Source organism: Rhinoderma darwinii, chromosome 4 (genome assembly GCF_050947455.1).
Source record: "Rhinoderma darwinii isolate aRhiDar2 chromosome 4, aRhiDar2.hap1, whole genome shotgun sequence".
Taxonomy (NCBI): Eukaryota; Metazoa; Chordata; class Amphibia; order Anura; family Rhinodermatidae; genus Rhinoderma; species Rhinoderma darwinii.
In genome coordinates this window covers 151,689,830-151,711,808 of record NC_134690.1, presented here as the reverse complement: position 1 = coordinate 151,711,808, position 21,979 = coordinate 151,689,830, and the positions used below count along the sequence as shown (strand labels likewise).

Sequence of the window (21,979 nt, the reverse complement as noted above, 5' to 3'; positions counted from 1 at the left end):
ATCAGCACCCGGCGAACGGCCGGGGCCCACTGCCCTTCAGGGGGCCCACTCGGCCGCCGGGTGCTGACGCTGCCATCATGGCTCCTTCAGGAGTGGAATCCCTGGCCAGAGCGCTGCCGACACTCTTGCTGTGGATTTTGCTTCTGAAGGGAGCCCACGGCATGAGGGGGCCTGTGCCCAGTGGCCCTGCTAGCAGCCGCTGAGGCTGCTACAGCGGTAGCGACGCCACATTCAATAAAATCTGCGTCCTTTGGATGCAGATACTATTGAACGCTATGGCAGAGCAGGAAGGTAGCGTCCTACTTTGCCATTTACTAGGCTACAGACTCCCAGGCAGAGTGCTAGTAGTGCTCTGCCTGAGACTCTGGCTCTGGGGTTGCCCCTGACATCACTGTCCATATATGGACAATGACGTCAGGAGCAGAGCAGTGTCCCAGGCAGAGTGCTAGTAGCGCTCTGCCCGGGACTCTGGCTCTGGCATTGACCCTGACATCACTATCCATATATGGACAGTGATGTCAGGGGCTTCCCCAGAGACGGAGTCCCGGAGCAGAGCCATTACTAGCGCTCTGCTTGGGACTTTAGCTCTGCTCCGGACATCACTATCCATATATGGACAGTGATGTCAGGAGCAGAGCAGGAGTCTCAGGCAGAGTGCTAGTAGCGCTCTGCCCATGACTATGGCTCTGGGGTTGCCCCTGACATCACTGTCCATATATGGATAGTGACGTCAGGGGCTCCTCCTGAAGCTGAATCCCTGGCCAGCGCGTCGGCAATGCTCTGGTTGGGGATTCCACTCATAGAAGGAGCTGAAAGGGCTGTGTTAAAGAGATGGGTAAAAGATGCAGTATAATGTGCGGTATCAGCACCAGGCTTTGAAGAAAAAGAAAGGGTTCTCTGAAGTATTTTGCAAAGTTACTCTTTATTGGAACGACAACGCGTTTCTGGACTGGACCGGTCCTCTGAAGGAGCAGAACAACGGAATAGTACAATGCAGCTGAAAACCCAGCCTAATCTATCTAATTGTATTTGCCTCTAAAAAGCTGAATGCAGTACAAATGGTATAGACAAGTCAATATGCAGGGTATATATAGATTAATCTATGACATAGCGAAAAATAATCTTTTATAAATAGTACGAGCATACCCTAGACTACAGCAGCCCCGAATGGCATATAACAGTGTGGATCGGCAAAATTTCAGCACTCACCCTTCGACATGGTGGCAGTGTGGCGGGCACACAAGGGGAAAAACACACCACTAGCTTCGCCAGGAGGCTTTACTGCACTAAATTAGTCTTTTATGTTTCACAGTCCAGTGAATATACTATACATAAGAACTTGGATTCAAAGTGCAATGTTTCAGCTGATGGGGATTGACCTCGTGCCTGGGACCAGAGGAGTAGGAATACTACTATATCCCTTTTCATGTCAAACCGGTAGAACGCAATGAATGTTTTTTTATTGCATATGACTTTTTGACATAGTTGCTGTTCCTGGTGATTAATATTTGTGTTTATTGGACAGATAAATCTTTGTAAAGCTGAAAGTGTGCAAAGTGAAAGCTACAGCAATTGTCAATGTACTAACTAACTTTTGTATCGTTTTACTTTTGAAAAATGTATCCAACGCATGTCCAGAGAGGCTGTGACAATTGCCAATGTACCAGTCTTCCATGGGTAGCATGTCCGCATCCACATCTGCAGCCCTGGACATCAATTTGTATGCACAAATGTTATGGTGTTGGGTGATGTTTTAATGAGTCTTAGTACACCAGAATACACCAGCCTTGGGATCTGCAATGCATAAAGCTGGTTATGCATTTTGATACATTTTGACTCTGCCCCATTAGGCTAAACTAGATTGGATATAATGGATTTCAACATATGGATTTTTTATTCCCTTGGAGATAAGTTCAGCCAGAGGTGTCTGTCAGTGGTTAATTTCCCTAACATGGCGGTAAATATGTTCACTTGGTCTATCCGAACATGGATATTTATTGAGGAGTTGGGGGATAGTAAATAGGTTAAGACGCTGTACACACTGCAGTCCTGTCCAGTTTGGGAAAGTAAAGCGTGCAGCCAACCGCTGCAGTTCTGAGAAAGCTACAAGTGAAACAATGTTTTGATTAGATAGACTTAAAGGTTATGTACACGTTTGATGTGATCGTTTACAGGAGGATCTTGCGTGTCAGAGACACACAGGACCCGCCGACACTGAACCTGTCAGGTCCGCGGGACTGACGGATTCAGTGTAAGGATATGTTCACACGCACTGTTCTCAGACGTAATTTGGGCGTTTTACGCCTCGAATTACACCTGAAAAAACGGCTCAATTACGCCTCCAAACATCTGCCCATTGCTTTCAATGGATTTTATGATGTTCTGTTCCCACGGAGTGTAATTTTACGCGTCGCTGTCAAAAGATGGCGCGTAAAAAGACGCCCACGAAAAAGAAGTGCATGTCACTTCTTGGGACGTTTTTGGAGCCATTTTTCATGGACTTTTTCATTGAAAAACAGCTCCAATAACGTCCGTAAAATACGCCGTGAAAAACGTGAGTTGCTACAAAAATGTCGGAAAATCAGGAGCTGTTTTTCCGACAGAATCAATAGCGCAGTCGACTCCGCTATTGATTCCGTCATTAAAATGGAAACCTGCCGGAACGGTGACGAACGGAAACCATTAGCAATGTTTCCGTCACCATTGATATCAATGGTGACGGAAACGGAAGCTGTGGTTTCAGTTTGGCTTTCCGTTGCGGGGTTCAGCCGACGGAAACCTCAGACGGAACCCCGGAACGGACAGCCAACGCTAATGTGAACAGGCCCTTAGACGTTATATACACCAATATTACAGTAGTTGACTACGCTATTCACGGAACCCTTGCATAACTGATACGAACGGAAACTATTTGCACCGGATCCGTCACCATTGAAATCAATAGTGATGGAAATGTATGATGCAAAAGTGATACAAACCTATGTTTTCCATTTGTTTCAGTCAGGGTTCCGCTCTGACGGGAAGCTCCGATGGAACTCCGGAACGGAACACTGATGCAGGTGTGAACAAAGCCTTAACCCCTTAAGGACGCAGCCTAATTTTGGCCTTAAGGCTCAGAGCCCATTTTTCAAATCTGACATATTTCACTTTATGTGGTAATAACGTCGGAATGCTTAAACCTATCCAAGCGATTCTGAGATTGTTTTCTCGTGAGACATTGGGCTTTATGTTAGTGGTAAAATTTGGTCGATATATTCAGTGTTTATTTGTGAAAAATTGCAAAATTTAGAGAAAAAATAGCATTTTTCCGATTTAAATGCATGTGCTTGTAAAACAAATGGTTATACGAGCCAAAATAGTTACTAGTTCACATTTCCCATATGTCTACTTTAGATTGGCATCGTTTTTTGAACATTCTTTTATTTTTCTTGGACGTTACAAGGCTTAGAACATGAACAGCAATTTCTCATATTTTTAAGAAAATTTCAAAAGCCTTTTTTTTAAGGTACCTGTTCAGTTCTGAAGAGGCTTTGAGGGGCCTATGTATTAGAAACCCCCATAAAACACCCCATTTTAAAAACTAGACCCCTCAAAGTATTCAAAACAGCATTTAGAAAGTTTTTTAACCCTTCAGGCATTTCACAGGAATTAAAGCAAAGTGGAGGTGAAATTTGCAAATTTCATTTTTCTTGCTGAATTTCAATTTTATTCTATTTTTTTTCTGTAACAAAGAAGGTTTTACCAGAGAAACACTACTAAATATGTATTGTCCAGATTCTGCAGTTTTTAGAAATGTCCCACATGTGGCTCTAGTGCGCTCGTGGACTAAAACACAGGCCCCAGAAGAAAAGAAACACCTAGTGCATTTTGGTGCTTCTTTTTTATTAGCATATATTTTAGGCAGCATGCCAGGTTTGGAGAGGTGTTGAGGTGCCAAAACAGTAGGAATCCCACAAAACTGACCCCATTTTGGAAACTGCACCCCTCAAGGAATTCATTTATGGTTATTGTTACCATTTTGACCCCGTAGTTTTTTCACAGCGCGTATTTGAATTGGGCTGTGAAATTAAAAGAATGACAATTTTTCCAATAAGATGTCAATTTTGACCAGAATTTCTTATTTTCACAGGGAACAAAATGCCCCATTTTGTTGCCCAATTTTTCCTGAGTGCGGCAATACCCCATTTGTGGTGATAAACTGCTGTTTGGGCCCATGGGAGGCCTCAGAAGGAAAGGAGCGCTGTATGTTCTTAGGAGTCCAGATTTTGCTGGATTGGTTTTCGGGTGCCATGTCGCATTTGCAGAGCCTCAGAGGTATCAAAGCAATGGAAACCCACCAAAAGTGACCCCATTTTGGAAATAAAACCCCTCAAGGAATTTATTTATGGGTGTTGTGACCATTTAGACCCCACAGTTTTTTCACAGAACTTATTTGAATTGGGCTGTGAATTAAAAAAAAACAACTTTTTTCCAATAAGATGTAGTTTTGGCTCAAAATGTCTTATTTTCACAACGAATAAAATACCCCATTTTGTTGCCAAATTTGTCCTGAGTGCGGCAATACCCTATTTGTGGCGATAAACTGCCGTTTGGGCCCATGGGAGGTATTAAAAGGAAAGGAGCGCTATGTGTTCTTTGGAGCCCAGATTTTGCTGGATTGGTTTTCGGGTGCCATGTCGCATTTGCAGAGCCCCAAAGGTATCAAAGCAATGGAAACCCACCAGAAGTGACCCCATTTTGGAAACTACACCCCTCAAGGAATTCATTTATGGGTGTTGTGACCATTTAGACTTCACAGTTTTTTCACAGAATTTATTTGAATTGGGCTGTGAATTAAAAAAAAAATTATTTTTTCCAATAAGAGGTAGTTTTGGCTCAAAATTTCTTATTTTCACAAGGAATAAAATACCGCATTTTGTTGCCCAATTTGTCCTGAGTGTGGCGATGCCCTATTTGTGGTGATAAACTGCCGTTTCGGCCCATGGGAGGGCTCAGAAGGAAAGGACCACCATGTGGCCTACTGGGAATTTTCTGGTGCTAAGTCATGTGTGCAGAAGCCCCTGAGGTATCAGTACAGTTGAAACCCCCGAGAAGTGACCCCGTTTTAAAAACGACACCCCTTAAGGAATTCATCTAGAGGTGTAGTGAGCATTTTGACCCCACAGGTACTGTGTAAAAGATAATGCGAAGCAGATGGTGCAGAGTGAGATTTGCAATTTTCTATATATATGCCATGTCAGTGTCCGATATATTGTGCCCAGCATGTGCCACCGGAGACATACACCCCATAAACTGTAATGTGGGCTCTCCCGGGTACGGCAATACCCTACATGTGGCTGTTATTAGCTGCCTGGGCACACGGCAGGGCTCAGAAGGAAAGGACCACCATTTGGCCTACTGGAGCTTTTCTGGTGCTAAGTCTTGTACGCAGAAGCCCCTAAGGTACCAGTACAGTTGAAACACCCGAGAAGTGACCCTGTTTTAAAATCTACACCCCTTAAGGCATTCATCTAGAGGTGTAGTGAGCATTTTGACCCCACAGGTATTGTGTAAAAGATAATGTGCAGCAGTTGGTGCAGAGTGAAATTTGCAATTTTCTATACATATATGCCAATTCAGTGTCCGAAATATTGTGCCCAGCATGCGCCACCGGAGATATACACCTCATAAACTGTAATGTTGGTTCTCCTGGGTACGGCAATACCCTACATGTGGCTGTTATCAGCTGCCTGGGCACACAGCAGGGCTCAGAGGGGAAAGATGAGGAGGGGTAAGCTGTGCGAAGTGGATCAGAGCGAATAAAACTGGGGTAAATTAAAAATAAAGGGATGGATGATACATTTTAAAACACTCTTTCATACAGAGCTCTGGTTTTTCGGGACACGCGTCACATTGATATATTGTGTCCTTCCTTATCCCCCTCTTATAGCAGACTCTGCACCTCTTTTGACTTTTTCCCTTCTTGCCAGTTTGGGGAACTTCTCCTAAAAAGTGTTGCCCTGGTACGATGCCTGTGGCCCCGCTTCCAGAAGTACTGTAAGGCTTCAGGACTTGATCTGACAAGTCCACCCGTCCCATGTACCTATTGTAGTCCAGGATGCAGTCTGGTTTGGGGGTCCCTGTACTGGTACCTCGTACAGGTACATGGGTACTGGTGTGGCATCTCCCTGGTCTTGTACTTGACACACAATATGTTGCTGCTAGATTGTGCCCTGCTCTCACCCCTTCTGAGCTTTGCCCTGCAGAGTCTTAGGGAGGCCTCTCAGATTACTTCTAGCAGTGCCGCATGCCGCAGGACTTCTGGAAGCGAGGCAGTTGAAGAGTGAGACGCTGGTATAAGAATAATCCAGGTAGAGGTGGTAACCCTGGTCCAGCAGTGGGTGCACCAAATCCCACACAATTTTTGTATTAACTCCCAGTAATGGGGGGCATTCTGGGGGCTGAATACTGGTGTCCTTCCCTTTATATATCCTAAATTTGTAGGTATACCCTGATGCACTCTCGCACAGCTTATACATCTTCACGCCATACCTTGCCCTCCTAACCGGCAGGTACTGGCGGAATTGAAGCCTCCCTTTAAAATGTACCAGGGATTCATCTATAGAAATACACTTCTCGGGGGTGAATGCTGGGAAAACCGGGCACTGAAACGGTCTAATAGGGGTCTCCGTTTATACAAACGGTCAAAACTGGGGTCATCTCGGGGTGGGCACGTCTCATTATGAGTATAATGTAAGAAGCGAAGTATTGCCTCATTTATATTTTATTTTTTAATTTCCAGCTCAGTTCTGAAGTTGCTTTGAGGGGCCCATATATTAGACACCCTTATCAAACACCCCATTTCAGAAACTAGACCCCTCAAAGTATTCACAACAGCATTTAGAAAGTTTATTAACCCTTTAGGTGTTTCACAGGAATTTAGAGCAAAGTAGAGGTGACATTTAATTAATTTAATTTAATTTATTAGGCACCATGTCCGGTTTGAAGAGGTCTTGTGGTGCTAAAACAGTGGAAACCCCCCAAAAGTGACCCCTTTTTGGAAACTAGAGACCCTGAGGAATCCATTGTAGTTTTCTTGGGGTGCATGCGGCTTTTTGATCAGTTTTTATTCTATTTTTAGGTGGCGTGGTGACTAAAAAAACAGCAATTTTACTATTGTTTTTTATTCTATTTTTTTTACAGCGTTCACCGTGCGCTATAAATGACATATTCACTTTATTCTGCGGGGCGATACGATTACGTCGATACCAGATGTTTATAGTTTTATTTTATGTCTTATGGCATTTACACAATAAAATACGTTTTGTAAACAATCATTCACTTTTTGTGTTACCTTATTCTAAGAGCCATAATTGTTTTATTTTTCCATCAATAAAGCCGTGCGAGGACTTATTTTTTGTGTAACGAACTGTCGTTTCGATCAGTACCATTTTTAGGTACATGCGAATTTTTGATCTCTTTTTATTCCATTTTTTGGGAGATGAAGTGACCAAACAATTGTGATTGTGGTACGGTTTATTATTATTTTCTTTTACGGCGTTCACTGCGCGGGATAAATAACGACATCGTTTTGTAGTTCAGGCCGTTACGGATGCGGCGATACCAATTATGTATAGTTTATTTGTTTATTTATATATTTTTATTAATAATAAAGGACTGATAAGGGAAAAAGGGGGATTTTTACTTTTATTACTTTTAAATCTTTTATTTTCTTATTTTTACATAACTTTTTTTTACTTTTCACACTTTTTTTACTTTGTCCCACTAGGGGACATGAGGGCAGGAGGCTCTGATCGCTATTCTAATACGCTGCACTACATACGTAGTGCAGTGTATTAGAGCTGTCAGCTGTTCGCTGACAGCAAGCATAGTGGGTCCTGACTTTGTCGGGACCCACTAGGCTTCCGTCGATGGCATAGCCAGAGTCCATTGTTAGGATTCTGGTGGCCATAGTAGCCATCGCGGCCCGCTATCGTGTAGCAGGCCGGCGATGGCAGCTTAACCCCTAAGAAGCCGCGATCGCTATTGAACGCGGCTTCTAAGGGGTTAATCGGCGGGGACCACCGCGATCGGTCCCTGCACACTAAGCTGTGATAGCCTGCTGTCGGAAACAGCAAGTATCACAGCTCAGACACGCGCCGGGGAAAGATGGCGCCGTGTTTACTCAGGTCAGTACTATTAATGACCTGAGCGCGAACGATGTACTTAGCGCGACGTAATAGTACTGACCTGAGCGCGAAGGGGTTAAAGGGGTTGTCCAGGAAAAAAAAATCTAAAAAGTGTCCCCCAGCCTTGGTTTGCCTTCCCTAATACCCCCTATTAAACTTCTAACCAGTTTCTGTTTGATTTCCATCATCACTGCTGCTCTTTCTGTTTCTTTACATCCCTTGCTGTTTGTTTACATCCCTTACTGTCTGTTTCCTGTCTTGTAACCCACCATACCCATGATCCCCTGTAATGTAGATGTTACCTGCAGTCCTATTTAACACCCCAGATAACACACTGATAACTCTCTGAGTACAGATAATGTAGTTGTGTTACCTGCAGTCCTATGTAACACCGCAGATAACACACAGTGATATCTCTCTGAGTACAGATAGTATTGTTACCTGCAGTCCTATGTAACACCACAGATAACACAATGATAACTCTCTGATTACAGATAATGTGGTAGATGTTGCCTGCAGTCCTATGTATCATCACAGATAACACAGTGATAACTCTCTGAGAACAGATAATGTAAGAGACAAACACATGCAGAGACACACACACACACACACACACACACACACACACACACACACACACACACACACACACTGTAACATATACACATACAAAGACAGAGACACACACTGTACACACACTACACACACATAAACACACAGACACTCACCATGTCTCCTTGCTGACAGCATCACAGGTCAGGATGGGCTGTGGGTGGAGCTTCCTCTTCTGCTTCTCGGCTGTGTGTAACAGCAGAGCACAGAGTAGAGGCAGAGTAGGAAGGCTGCAGCACGGGAGTGGACCTGTCCCCTGACCTGAGTCATCTGACCTCATGTCACTGACTGAGGTCAGATGACAGGTAAGGTGACTGGACTAGTCCACTCCCTGGCCGTCACAGACTCCAGTCAGAACGCCGTAATTTCCTGGCTCTTCCTAAGGGCAGATACAGACGAACGTTGCGTTTTTGCGCGCGCAAACAACGCAGCGTTTTGCGCGCGCAAAAACCATTTGACAGCTGCGTGTGTCATCCGTGTATGATGCGCGGCTGCGTGATTTTCACGCAGCCGCCATCATAGAGATGAGGCTAGTCGACGCCCGTCACTGTCCAAGGTGCTGTAAGAGCTAACTCTTTCAGCACCCTCGACAGTGAATGCCGAACACAATATAGAAAAACCTGTTGAAAAAAAAGAAAAAGTTCGTACTTACCGAGAACTTCCCGGCCGTTGCCTTGGTGACGCGTCCTTGGTGACGCGCCTCTCGACATCGGGCCCCACCTCCCTGGATGACGCGCCAGTCCATGTGACCGCTGCAGCCTGTGCTTGGCCTGTGATTGGCTGGAGCTGTCACTTGGACTGAATTGTCATCCCGGGAGGTCAGACTGGAGGAAGACGCCGGGAGTTATCGGTAAGTCAGAACTTCGTTTTTTTTTCTACACATTCATGTATATTGGGATCGGTAGTCACTATCCATGGTGCTTAAACAGTTTAACTCTTTCAGCACCATGGACAGTGACTATCTCCTGACGTCGCGTACCGATAATTTTTTTGCCGGGTTCGGCCAAAACTAGTTCGGTTCGCTTGTCCGGCTTCACTCATCGCAAAGACACTCCGTTTGGATGTTCGGAAACAGAAAAGCACGTTGTGCTTTTCTGTTTACATTCATCCTTTTGACAGCTGGTGCGCTGTTTCAGTCGGTTCGCACGGAAGTGCTTCCGCGCAACCTGCGTGGTTTTCACGCACCCATTGACTTCAAAGGGTGCGTGATGCGCGAAATACGCAGAGTTATTGAACCTGTCGCGCTTTTTGCGCAGCAGACAAACGCTGTGCAAAAAGCACGGACTGTCTGTACTGCCCCATAGACTTGTATTGGTCCATGCGTGCCGCGTGAAAACCACGCTGCCCGCACGGACCGAATACACGCTCGTGTGAATCCCCCCGAAAGCTGCTGCAGGTGTCCGACATACGGGGCGCCTATCAGCAGCGCCCCCCCCCCCCGCGCCGAAGAGCAGCTGATCGCTGCTGACAGGCGCCCCGTATGTCGGACACCTGCAGCAGCTTTAGGAAGAGCCAGGAAATTACGGCGTTCTGCCTGGGGTCATAGGCGCGCTCACAGTAAAAAGCTACATAGGCTGGGCGGGCAGTAATCAACCAGCACACGCCGAAACTACACGTCACCAGTGACGTGTCGTAAGCCCATCCGAGGTCTCTCTGGGGCGAGACCATGTGATCGGGATACGACGCGACAGTGGAGGAGCCTGAAAAAGTGACGTCAGAAGTCATGTGATCCAAAGAAAAGAACAGCCAGAGCGGAGAACAGAAGCAAGATTGCACGGGTAAGTATATTATTCAACTGTAAATATGTGCAATGTGTGTTTAAATTTACTGAAAAAATAAATCTCGGACAACCCCTTTAAATACTAAAATTGAGTTACACTGTAATACAAATATTGTGAAATGCAAAAACATATGTTTAAATATAAGGCTCTCACAGTTACTGGAGCTATTTCATCAGTTCTGACACCATATTACACTTACGGCTGGAAGTCTGAGTGTGTTGTAAAATGCAGCAGTTTGTGACATCTCTGCCCAGTTGAATATAAAGCTTTTGATCAAGAGGAATGGATCAGTTTGTAAAACTTGCCACTGAAATTCTCCTTTAATTTTCCCATTCACCCTCTGGAAGACGGCTCTTAATTTTTCTGATCTGTGCATGACACTTCTGGACAGACGGTGGCGCCCTAGAGTTTCAGAAAATATCTTGTTTTATAACTTTCCTGCGCAGTAAAAACGCATCAGTCAGTTGCTTCAAGTACATTTAACAAAGGCTCATTTTTTGTTCAGCACACAGCTATGTTTTACTATTCTCATATTCTTGACATTACATTTATTTGACCATACTTAGACATTAATGGGCAAATGTGACAATGTATTTCCTGGTGCGTATAAGTGAAAAGAATTGGGTGAGATATATACAGTATAAAAATGTATAACATTTTACTATTGTCAGGGATAGTCCAAATAAAAACCAAGGGATACATTTATACAGGTAGATCCAATATAAGTTGGCTGACTATATCTTATAAAAACAAAAAGTCAAATACACTTGTGCAATAATAGACCAATAGTAATGTGTGTGTGTGTGTGTGTGTGTGTGTGTGTGTGTGTGTGTGTGTGTGTGTGTGTATGTATATATATATATACATATACATATATATACATACATACATTTATGTATACATATATATATATATATATATATATATAGAATTACATACATATACACACACACACATATATATATATATATATATATATATATATATACATATATATATATATATATATATATATATATATATATATATATATATATAAATAAAAGACATAACCTGTTACATTTATATATGGACACAGATTTAATCAAAGTCCACGTACTGTAACCAAAATGTCAAATTGTACTTTGTTAGTAGGTCGCTCACCCTGTTTTGGACAACGTGGGTCTTTCAGGCTATTAACTTTCATGTTGTTGCACTTGGGTGTTTTTACAAATGTCACCTCTTCAACCAATGGTCCCTCAAGGGTGAATGGCCGTACTGCTACTTTATAGTTGCATGCTAACTGGATTCCAGTAATAATGTAGCTCAATCCCTGCAGTAAAAATTCAGAAGTCCTCATTTAACACACTAATAACTCAATACAAGTGATAAAGGCAAGGTGATTGTTACATCAAACATGAATTCTAAATGTTAACATTCAAACTGGGGAACTAAAGTTAAAAAGTTATTTCTTCAACTGCTCACTTTTGGCAATTTTTTCTCATTAAAAAAATAATTTATCTAAATGCAGACCAATCTGCGATCAGCAAATTTTCAAATTTTAGAGCAGAGGGAGATAAGCAGATTGATATATAGTTTTTATTGTCAACTTATGCTCGTTCTGAGTTTAGGAGTCCAGTGGGCGTTCCTACTTAGTGATTGACATATCTGTATTCACACTCATACAGGGAAGGCTGTCAATCACTGGTCAGGATCGCCCACTGGACTCCTCAGTCCAGAATGAGCAGAGGTTTAAATGAATAAATAGCTTTAATTTAATAAATTATACTGAATCTTTTGCTACAAAAATATAGATCAGTCTGCTCAGCGTCTCCTGCTCTAAAACTTGCTGCCCGCAGATTGGACTGCGTTTCCAATGCGACTGGCTTCCTTTAGGTCAGACTTTCCTGATTTGTATGTATTTAAATGCACTTGGTTGTTAGTATCAAGTGTTTAGACTGTTTTGCTATATGCTTTTGAAGATTTTTAATATAAGAAAGCTTTTTAACTTGGATTCTTGAATAGGTTGTCCCTCTTGAGACCCTTCCCATAGCTAAAATGGAGAGCAGGACTTGACACAATCATGTTTTGGATGCATATCATTCATTTGAACGGTTAGGGTATGTTCACACGCTTAGCAAAATACGTCTGAAAATACGGAGCTGTTTTCAGGCGAAAACAGCTCCTGATTTTCAGAAGTTTTTGTAACAACTTGCCTTTTTCGCAGCGTATTTTACGGATGTTATTGGAGCTGTTTTTCAATGGAGTCAATGAAAAACAGCTCCAAAAACGTCCCAAGAAGTGACATGCACTTCTTTTTCGCGGGCCTCTTTTTACGTGCCGTCTTTTGACAGCAACGCGTAAAATAACACCTCATGGGAACAGAACATCGTAAAAACCATTGAAAGCAATGAGCAGATGTTTGTAGGCGTAATGGACCCGTTTTTTCAGGCGTAATTCCAGGTGTAAAACGCCCGAATTACGTCTGAAAACAGTGCGTGTGAACATACCCTTACTGTGTAATATTTTCCCTGATTCCACACCAATCCATCAAATCAGGGCTTCCGGTCTGTTCCAATAAAAAAACAAAAACATAAAAAAATCCAACATCTTTTTTCTTAGTTTTCATAAACTTCTATGCAGAAGTCAATGCGCCCATTTTATTTTTTTCCCTGTTATGAAGGTGCTATATTACTCTGTCTTTATATATTTCTCTCCCTGACACTGCCTGACTCTGTCTTTATACCACTTAGTGTCCCTCATTGTACAACTGATTCGGAGAGTTTACACCTCACGTCTATATTGGGGGAGGGGTTGATTGGGGTATTTTATAGAGCTTATTGCCGATTGGCTGAAAAACAAGCTTGAAAGAGGCAAAAAGCAAGATGAGGTACCATAAAAGGCCTCACAGTTTCTTTGTGAACATTTCATGTGATTCATGTTATGTTTTATAGGGATGTATCTCCAATTTCCAGTCACCATAAGTTGCACTACATAGAAGCCTGTGGAAATGGACACAGCCAGGACAGTAGCACAATAGTTCAATTGACTTCGTAACTCCCCTTTAAAGGGGTTTTCCCATGAAGGACATTTATGACACCTCCACAGGTTATGTCATAAATGTCAATTAGATGCGGGTCCCACCTCTGGAATCAAAACCTATCTCTAAACCATGTTCTAGCTTTTTGTGCTTACGCTGCCTTCCGGACACTTACTAATTATATGATCGGGAGTTAGGGAAACCGCGTAACTCACTGAGCTATGCTGTTTCCATAACTTCCATAGTAGTGAATGGCAGTTACAGAAGCAAAGTAGCATGCGAGCTACGCTGTTTCCGTAACTACTATTCAGTTTCTATTGCAGTTATGGAAACAGCATAGCTCAGCGAGTTACGCTGTTTCCGTAACTCCCGACCACGTAATCCGTAAGTGGCTGGGACCCGCATCTATCTGAAATTTATGACATATCCTGTGGATGTCATAAATGGCCCTCATGGATGGGAAATCCCCTTTAATGCAAAACCACATGTCATTCTTAGTACTGATCTTCTCATAGGCAGAGGGACGCGAGTGCCAGTGCAACCATTGCATCCCCAATATTATGCCCCAGGCAACTAGCTAGGCATACCTATAAAGAACAATTTGTAGCACACATCTAAAGTTGTTATCAAGCTTGAGTGTGTACTTCAGATGTGCAGTATCTTTTGCATTGGGCAGAACTTCATTCAGTTCTAGTCTTTTCTGTCAGAATAATTAGTAAAGTAAAGGCTTTTGCATATTTCTGCACAATATGTCTTATATATGAGTTAAAAATAAAAAGTACAGACATTTCTCACCTTCACTTCTTTTCTCCCTGCAATGGTATCATTACTGTCACACGTGACTGCTCTCCATTTTATTAAGTAAGTGTACGGTTCCACAAAATTTTCTGTAGACAAAATATGATTTAGAAACCACCATGTTATTATTACGATTTCAGTTGTAACGTGATAAACTCATGATTCTATATTATTATTATTTCTATTTGGGTCATGGTTTATGTACATCACACCAGCCAATTGTTTGAAAAACAAGGTTCCATTTGAATTTAGCTTTCTCTACACCACTTTATCAGAGCTGGGCACAATCTTCTTGCTAACCTACAGCCAGATGAAGAAGCGACAGAGGTAGTAGAGTAAAGGCCTTATTACGCAGGCCAATGATCGGGCAATTGAGCGTTAATATGAACGCTTGTTCCCGAGCAGTGCCCTGTGTAATCAGGACAATGATCGGCCGTTGAACGAGCAAACGCCGATGAACGAGGGAGATGCGCTGCTGACATGATGAAAATGTATGGGTACGAGTGATCAGAGTAACGATCACTCATCCCTAATAAATAAGCAATCATTCTTCCATGTGAAAGGAGCAAACAAACACCGATCAACGAGCTGTCTCGTTGATCGGTGCTCGTTTACGCGGTCCACGTCGGGCCATGTAACAGGACCCTTACACATGAATGCAGGATCTGACTACTCGGGTTTGTTTGTCGTCTGTTACCATGGAGACACATACATCTGCTAAGTAGTTTTTTTTTTACATTGGAGGAATAAAAAAATAGCTGCACATGTGCACGTATCTGTTAGGCTTCGTTCACATCTGCGCCAGGGTCCCGTTCCGACGTTCTGTTGGAGCTTTCCGTCGGAACGGGACCCTGACTGACACAAACGGAAACCAAAGGTTTCAAAGATTTCAATGGTGGCGAATCCGGTGCCAATGGTTTCCATTTGTCTCCGTAGTTTTGACGGAATCAATAGTGTAGTCGACTACGCTATTGATTACGTCAAAACGACGGAACCCTTGCACAACGGAGAGAAACGGAAACCATTGGCACCGGATCCGTCACTATTGAAATCAATGGTGATGGAAACGGAAACCTATGGTTTCCGTTTGTGTCTCTCAAGGCTCCGTTCCAACAGAAAGCTCAGACGGCACGTCGGAACGGAGCCCGAGCGCAGATGTGAATTAAGCCTTAAAGGTTTGGGAAATCTGGGTGATAACCTTTGTGGAAGCCATCATGGTGGCAAGCAATATTGACTATTGTCCAGCTTTCGAAGCTCTATTGTCAAGGTTCTTTAACACAAAGCAGTGCACTATATCTTACCTGACATTTGCTTCCAAAATAATTGTATTTTCAACTCATTATTGTGATTAAAAGAATATGCTTGTAAATCAATTTTACAGCTTTTGTATGATTTGCCTTGTCTGCTACATGGATTCAAAGCAGGATTCATGCTTACTGATTTGAAATCTGTACAAAACAAAGAATAAAAAGCAGTAACTCAAAATATGTTCATCAGTTATTTCTTATAGTGAACACGTACGTAAAGGTGAGATAAGTCTCGGTGTCACCTTGTTGTGCTGTACTGAAGTAGAACTGTGCTTTTGGGCTTTTCATTCTTTTCTGCCCCCAATAGGATACAGCTTGTATTTTAACAAGATACTCAGTGTCAGGTAGCAGGCCTTGAAGTGTAAATTTTGTATTTGCCTGAGTTAAAAGATAATAAAAAGGAATTTGACATTCCAAGAGAAGAAGTTTACCGGATGTGATTAGGCAACTGAATCTTAGCAATACAATACATACCCCATCTATTAAAACCCAACTCTCCACCTTCCTCTCTGAATACAGCTCTCCTGAATTCTTAATGTTCCAGCATAATCGGTAATGATGAATTCTTAGGTCATGTTCCGGTGGTACAGTCCAGATAATATTCACGCTCATAGTGTCATCATGGCCAACAGTTAGGTTATACTTTCTAAGACCAGTAGGAGCAGTCGGTGGCAAAGGATCTATAGAAAAGCAAAAGTGAAGATACATTAAACTTTAAGATATAAAACAATATATTTATGTATCTGGGGAAAAAAACAAGAACAAAAAAGTTAGCTTTATATACTTTTATACTTTTTTTTATATTGCATATATTATGCTGTGCAATGTTATATCACAAAATTGCTTTATAAAGATATTTTACAATATTTTCTTTACATCTTATTAGAAATTCTCTTTTGTTAAAAAAAAAAAAATTGACAATACAAGAACACAGATTTCCAAGTACAGTATATAACACTTTGCATACCAGTAAGAAAACGACAATATTCTTATTACATACAGATATACTAAATATGATTTTTTTATTTTATTATTTTTATTGATAATAAATATATTGTGTATAAAGGAATTAGGAGACTATATTTCCTGCATAAGATGATACTATAAGTGTCAAAGATCAATACAGGGCGATTCGGAAATGTTCATACATATGAAATAGACTGTATGCAATCAATGGGAAGAAGGAAAGAGGCTGGCACTGCCAAAACCGCCTAATCGGAATGGGAGTTGAAATATGGCTTGCTTACTGTTGGATAATTGCAGGTAAATTGCCACGGAGTTGCTCGTCGAAAGAGTAGCACAATCGGCTGAATATATTTGTAGAGGAATGATCGAGGCACTCACCGGAGCTGGCAAACAATTTCTTTATTACAAAAAGATCTTGGTCAGGATGTGGAATTGCCTACGGCCGTTTCACGTGCGTACACGCTTTCTCAAGGCCCTGGCGTCACTTCCTTCACCTGCCCTTTTATTGACAAATTAGTGCACATTGTTACATAACAAAAAATTAAAAAAGACAGGGAAATGCACAGTATACTTTGGTGATTCATGCAACTGATACATTCTAATCTTGAAATATCAATATTTCAGTATCAAATTATCTAAAAACAAATAAGGTTCATGTTAAAAACGAACTCAGATCATTCCGATCATTGAGACCGAGCGGTCCTAGCGCACCTGTCAGAGAAATAATCTCTGCCTCTCTCTGCAACAGAGATTTGTGTCTGTCTCCTCCTAACGCCAATGGCTGAATGTGAACAATACCCACAAATCGCATACGTCGAGCGTTATTTTCATGTTTCTCCTGCATGTGTTGTATCAACCTAGGGCATCCCTCACATGTGATTAATGATCTTATATGTTCACGAAATCTTACATACATAGGTCGTATAGTTTTACCTATATAAAATCTACCGCAGTCACAGATCACTGCATATACAACGTATTGGGTCCTACAGGTTATTAATCCATTAATTTCAAACGTAATGCCCCCTAAATTCAGGTTCCTTGTACGTATTATGGAATTGCAATAATTGCATTGTCCACATCTATGGTTACCCTTTGGACTATTAGCTGTCAACCAGTTCTCTTTGCACTTCTCTTTTTGGGAAAAACGTCCCCTGACTAATATGTCTTTTAAATTTTTACATCTACGAATGGATACTATTGGTTTCCTAATTGCGACTTCCATAAGTAATGGATCATTCTCAATTAGGTGCCAGTTTTTTCGAATACTTGTTCGAATAACATCACTCATTGGGCTATAACCGAAGGATAGAACAAATCTCTGATCTTTTTTGATAGGAGTTTTTCGACTCTGTTTTTTATGATGGAATAACGATGTCTGTTTAATCTCACTAGCTCTATTTAAAGCTTCTTTTACCAATTGTACTGGATAACCTCTTGCTTCCAAGTTTTTCCCAAAAAGAGAAGTGCAAAGAGAACTGGTTGACAGCTAATAGTCCAAAGGGTAACCATAGATGTGGACAATGCAATTATTGCAATTCCATAATACGTACAAGGAACCTGAATTTAGGGGGCATTACGTTTGAAATTAATGGATTAATAACCTGTAGGACCCAATACGTTGTATATGCAGTGATCTGTGACTGCGGTAGATTTTATATAGGTAAAACTATACGACCTATGTATGTAAGATTTCGTGAACATATAAGATCATTAATCACATGTGAGGGATGCCCTAGGTTGATACAACACATGCAGGAGAAACATGAAAATAACGCTCGACGTATGCGATTTGTGGGTATTGTTCACATTCAGCCATTGGCGTTAGGAGGAGACAGACACAAATCTCTGTTGCAGAGAGAGGCAGAGATTATTTCTCTGACAGGTGCGCTAGGACCGCTCGGTCTCAATGATCGGAATGATCTGAGTTCGTTTTTAACATGAGCCTTATTTGTTTTTAGATAATTTGATACTGAAATATTGATATTTCAAGATTAGAATGTATCAGTTGCATGAATCACCAAAGTATACTGTGCATTTCCCTGTCTTTTTTAATTTTTTGTTATGTAACAATGTGCACTAATTTGTCAATAAAAGGGCAGGTGAAGGAAGTGACGCCAGGGCCTTGAGAAAGCGTGTACGCACGTGAAACGGCCGTAGGCAATTCCACATCCTGACCAAGATCTTTTTGTAATAAAGAAATTGTTTGCCAGCTCCGGTGAGTGCCTCGATCATTCCTCTACAAACATATTCAGCCGATTGTGCTACTCTTTCGACGAGCAACTCCGTGGCAATTTACCTGCAATTATCCAACAGTAAGCAAGCCATATTTCAACTCCCATTCCGATTAGGCGGTTTTGGCAGTGCCAGCCTCTTTCCTTCTTCCCATTGATTGCATACAGTGTATTTTGGGCTAGAGCACGCTGAAAGAACCAGCCATGGAAAATAACCCAGTGGACCATGTGGAGCCCTTGGCTACTTTGGATTCAGCAGCGCTGATCGCAGGTCGTATGGATGTGGATGCGTTTTTTGCACAATGCAATCTCCAGGATGAGTTGCAGGTGATGGGCACAAAAGCTCTTGAGAATAAGGTCATGTTCCTGTCCGAAAAATAAGTTAAATTGTTCTGGACTGTTAACTCCCTACAATCTTACAAAGACTGCAACAGATCACCTAGAGGCCTGCGTATATACAAGGAAATCTCGCAGTATCATGATGATATGGAATTTGCTGCACGGTGGAAACAACTGCATGTACAACATTCACTCAACTTAACTGAGTTAATACTGACCCGCACTGAAAAAGAATATACATCTATAAAGGAACAACTTGGAAAAGCCAAAATGGAATTAAAAACGAGATTAACTGAAATACAATTCCAAATGTTTATTAAAAGAGTTGATAAGAAGGTTATTCCTATTCAGTCGGAAATAAAAGAAAGAAAGAAAGAAAGATAAATTCATCCGAGATAAAGGTGATTTTGATACCGGTCATATCTTCAGTTGGGGTAATCGGAGGATACGAAAATTTAGAAGTCAAAGGATCCAGCACAAATCAACTGATTACTGGACTACTGATTCAGGATCAGATTCTAGCCATGGAGAAGAAGTGACCAGGCATGGTCCGTTGATGGACATTTCTACTAGTCCTGTAACTGAGGGGAACAATAACCCTTTAGGAGGAGCATCAGAAGGGGTCGTCAAAGGCAGAAGAGGCAACTACGCAGGAGTCAAGCGAAAGCAGGTCTCTTGGAGACAGTAAGAGACTGTTCTTCTAATAATGTAATGTCTATATCTGGTTTAGATGTACCTGTTTCTACCAATGTAATAACTGTGATTAATCTGTCCGATCTTATTTTGACTCCAGATTGCCTCTCTCTGCTTTCAAAAGGTTTCAACTATTGTATAAATTCTGAATTTGATTATACTAAATTTGAAATAGATCTTTATAAATCAATACGTAAGATGAATTTGCATCGGGTTTTTTCTGGTAATATTTCTACAAAAGTGCCTCCTATTGGGGAAAGGAAAGTTACTGTGGGTACTCTTGGCTTTAGCTTAAATGATAATTTTTCTGCTGAAGATAGAAAAATGTTACATATTCTAATGGATGTCCCTATTGAAGAAGTGGATTGTGAACCACAATCGTACAATATTGAAAAGTTTCAGGGTGGGAAAGCATCCACCTTCAACCCTCCTTTACCTGCCGGTTCACAATTGGATTTATTTCAAAAAGAGGTTTTACGTGATGTAAAATGCCTCATTTATCCATCAGCCACTCCCAATCTATCAGTAGAGGAAAGAAAGGCATTGAAATGGTTAAGTTCTAACAAAAATGTTATTTTAAAACCGGCAGATAAAGGAGGGAATATAGTATTACTGTCAAAAGAATATTATATTCAGGAGGCCCATCGTCAGTTAGATGATAATTTGGTCTATGAAATCCTTAAACAGGAACCAACTTCATTATACCTGAGGTTATTGAGATCATTATTGAGAAAAGGGGTTGAGGGTGGTTTCTTTTCTGAAAAATTCGGTGAGAAATTAATTATACCATTCCCCAATAGACCATATTGGTATTTCATCCCAAAGGTACATAAATCAATGGAATCCCCCCCGGGCCGTCCTATTATAGCGGGAATTGGATCAGTTACTGAGCCACTTTCACGCTATCTGGATTGGGTCATGCGCCCATTATTAAAGAATATTCCTTCCTATTTACAGGATACACAAGATTTCTTGTCAATAATTATGGATTTTGGTTGGCAAAAAGGATTTAAATTGGCCAGTATTGACGTCGAAAGCCTATACACCCGTATCCCTCAGGATGCCGGTGTACAGGCTGTTAGACGTCAATTGCAGTATACCAAAAGTGATCATGCGTTTATTGACTTCATATGTGAGGCATTACAGTATGTGTTGAGTCACAATTCCTTTCAATTTGATGACATCTGGTATCGACAAAAGTCGGGAACGGCTATGGGTACCCCCGTAGCTCCGACTTTTGCGAATTTATTTTTAGCGGATTTTGAAGAACAAATGATATACAATCTTTCTAATCCCTATGCCAAATACCTACAGTTATACCTGCGTTATATAGACGACATTTTTGTAGTGTGGTCTGGTACACAGCAAGAGTTCCTAGATTTTGTAAAATACCTAAATGCAAATTCATCCAATATGAGTTTTACACATAAATTTGGTAATCAAGAAATTGAGTTTTTGGATGTATACGTAACAATAGAGGAGGGAGCAATTCAGACTAAAGGTTACCGAAAACCTACAGCCACCAATACATTGTTGCGGTATGATAGCTATCACCCTAGACATATAACTAAATCTTTACCTTATGCTCAATTTTTACGTTTAAGACGAATCAATAGTAGTGATTTGACATTTTATGAACAGGCAGATGAGATGAGTCAAAAATTGGAAGCAAGAGGTTATCCAGTACAATTGGTAAAAGAAGCTTTAAATAGAGCTAGTGAGATTAAACAGACATCGTTATTCCATCATAAAAAACAGAGTCGAAAAACTCCTATCAAAAAAGATCAGAGATTTGTTCTATCCTTCGGTTATAGCCCAATGAGTGATGTTATTCGAACAAGTATTCGAAAAAACTGGCACCTAATTGAGAATGATCCATTACTTATGGAAGTCGCAATTAGGAAACCAATAGTATCCATTCGTAGATGTAAAAATTTAAAAGACATATTAGTCAGGGGACGTTTTTCCCAAAAAGAGAAGTGCAAAGAGAACTGGTTGACAGCTAATAGTCCAAAGGGTAACCATAGATGTGGACAATGCAATTATTGCAATTCCATAATAC

At 41.3% G+C, this 21,979-nt stretch overlaps 1 protein-coding gene across 7 annotated transcripts in view; it reads right to left on the bottom strand.

Annotated features, from left to right (window-relative positions):
• The window catches only part of LOC142759494 (anosmin-1-like), a 97,698-nt gene that overhangs the window by 8,701 nt on the left and 67,018 nt on the right, over positions 1 to 21,979 (bottom strand). For 6 of the 7 annotated variants that reach the window (XM_075861700.1, XM_075861703.1, XM_075861704.1 and 3 more), the window contains 6 exons: positions 16,160 to 16,365; positions 15,928 to 16,063; positions 15,680 to 15,826; positions 14,376 to 14,467; positions 11,705 to 11,873; positions 10,761 to 10,963 (listed from right to left, as the gene is read on the bottom strand). In XM_075861700.1, the coding sequence (XP_075717815.1) occupies positions 10,761 to 10,963; positions 11,705 to 11,873; positions 14,376 to 14,467; positions 15,680 to 15,826; positions 15,928 to 16,063; positions 16,160 to 16,365 (953 nt within the window). Of the gene's footprint in view, positions 1 to 10,760; positions 11,000 to 11,704; positions 11,874 to 14,375; positions 14,468 to 15,679; positions 15,827 to 15,927; positions 16,064 to 16,159; positions 16,366 to 21,979 lie in introns of those variants that run through there. The other variant, XM_075861706.1, reaches the window with a different exon arrangement.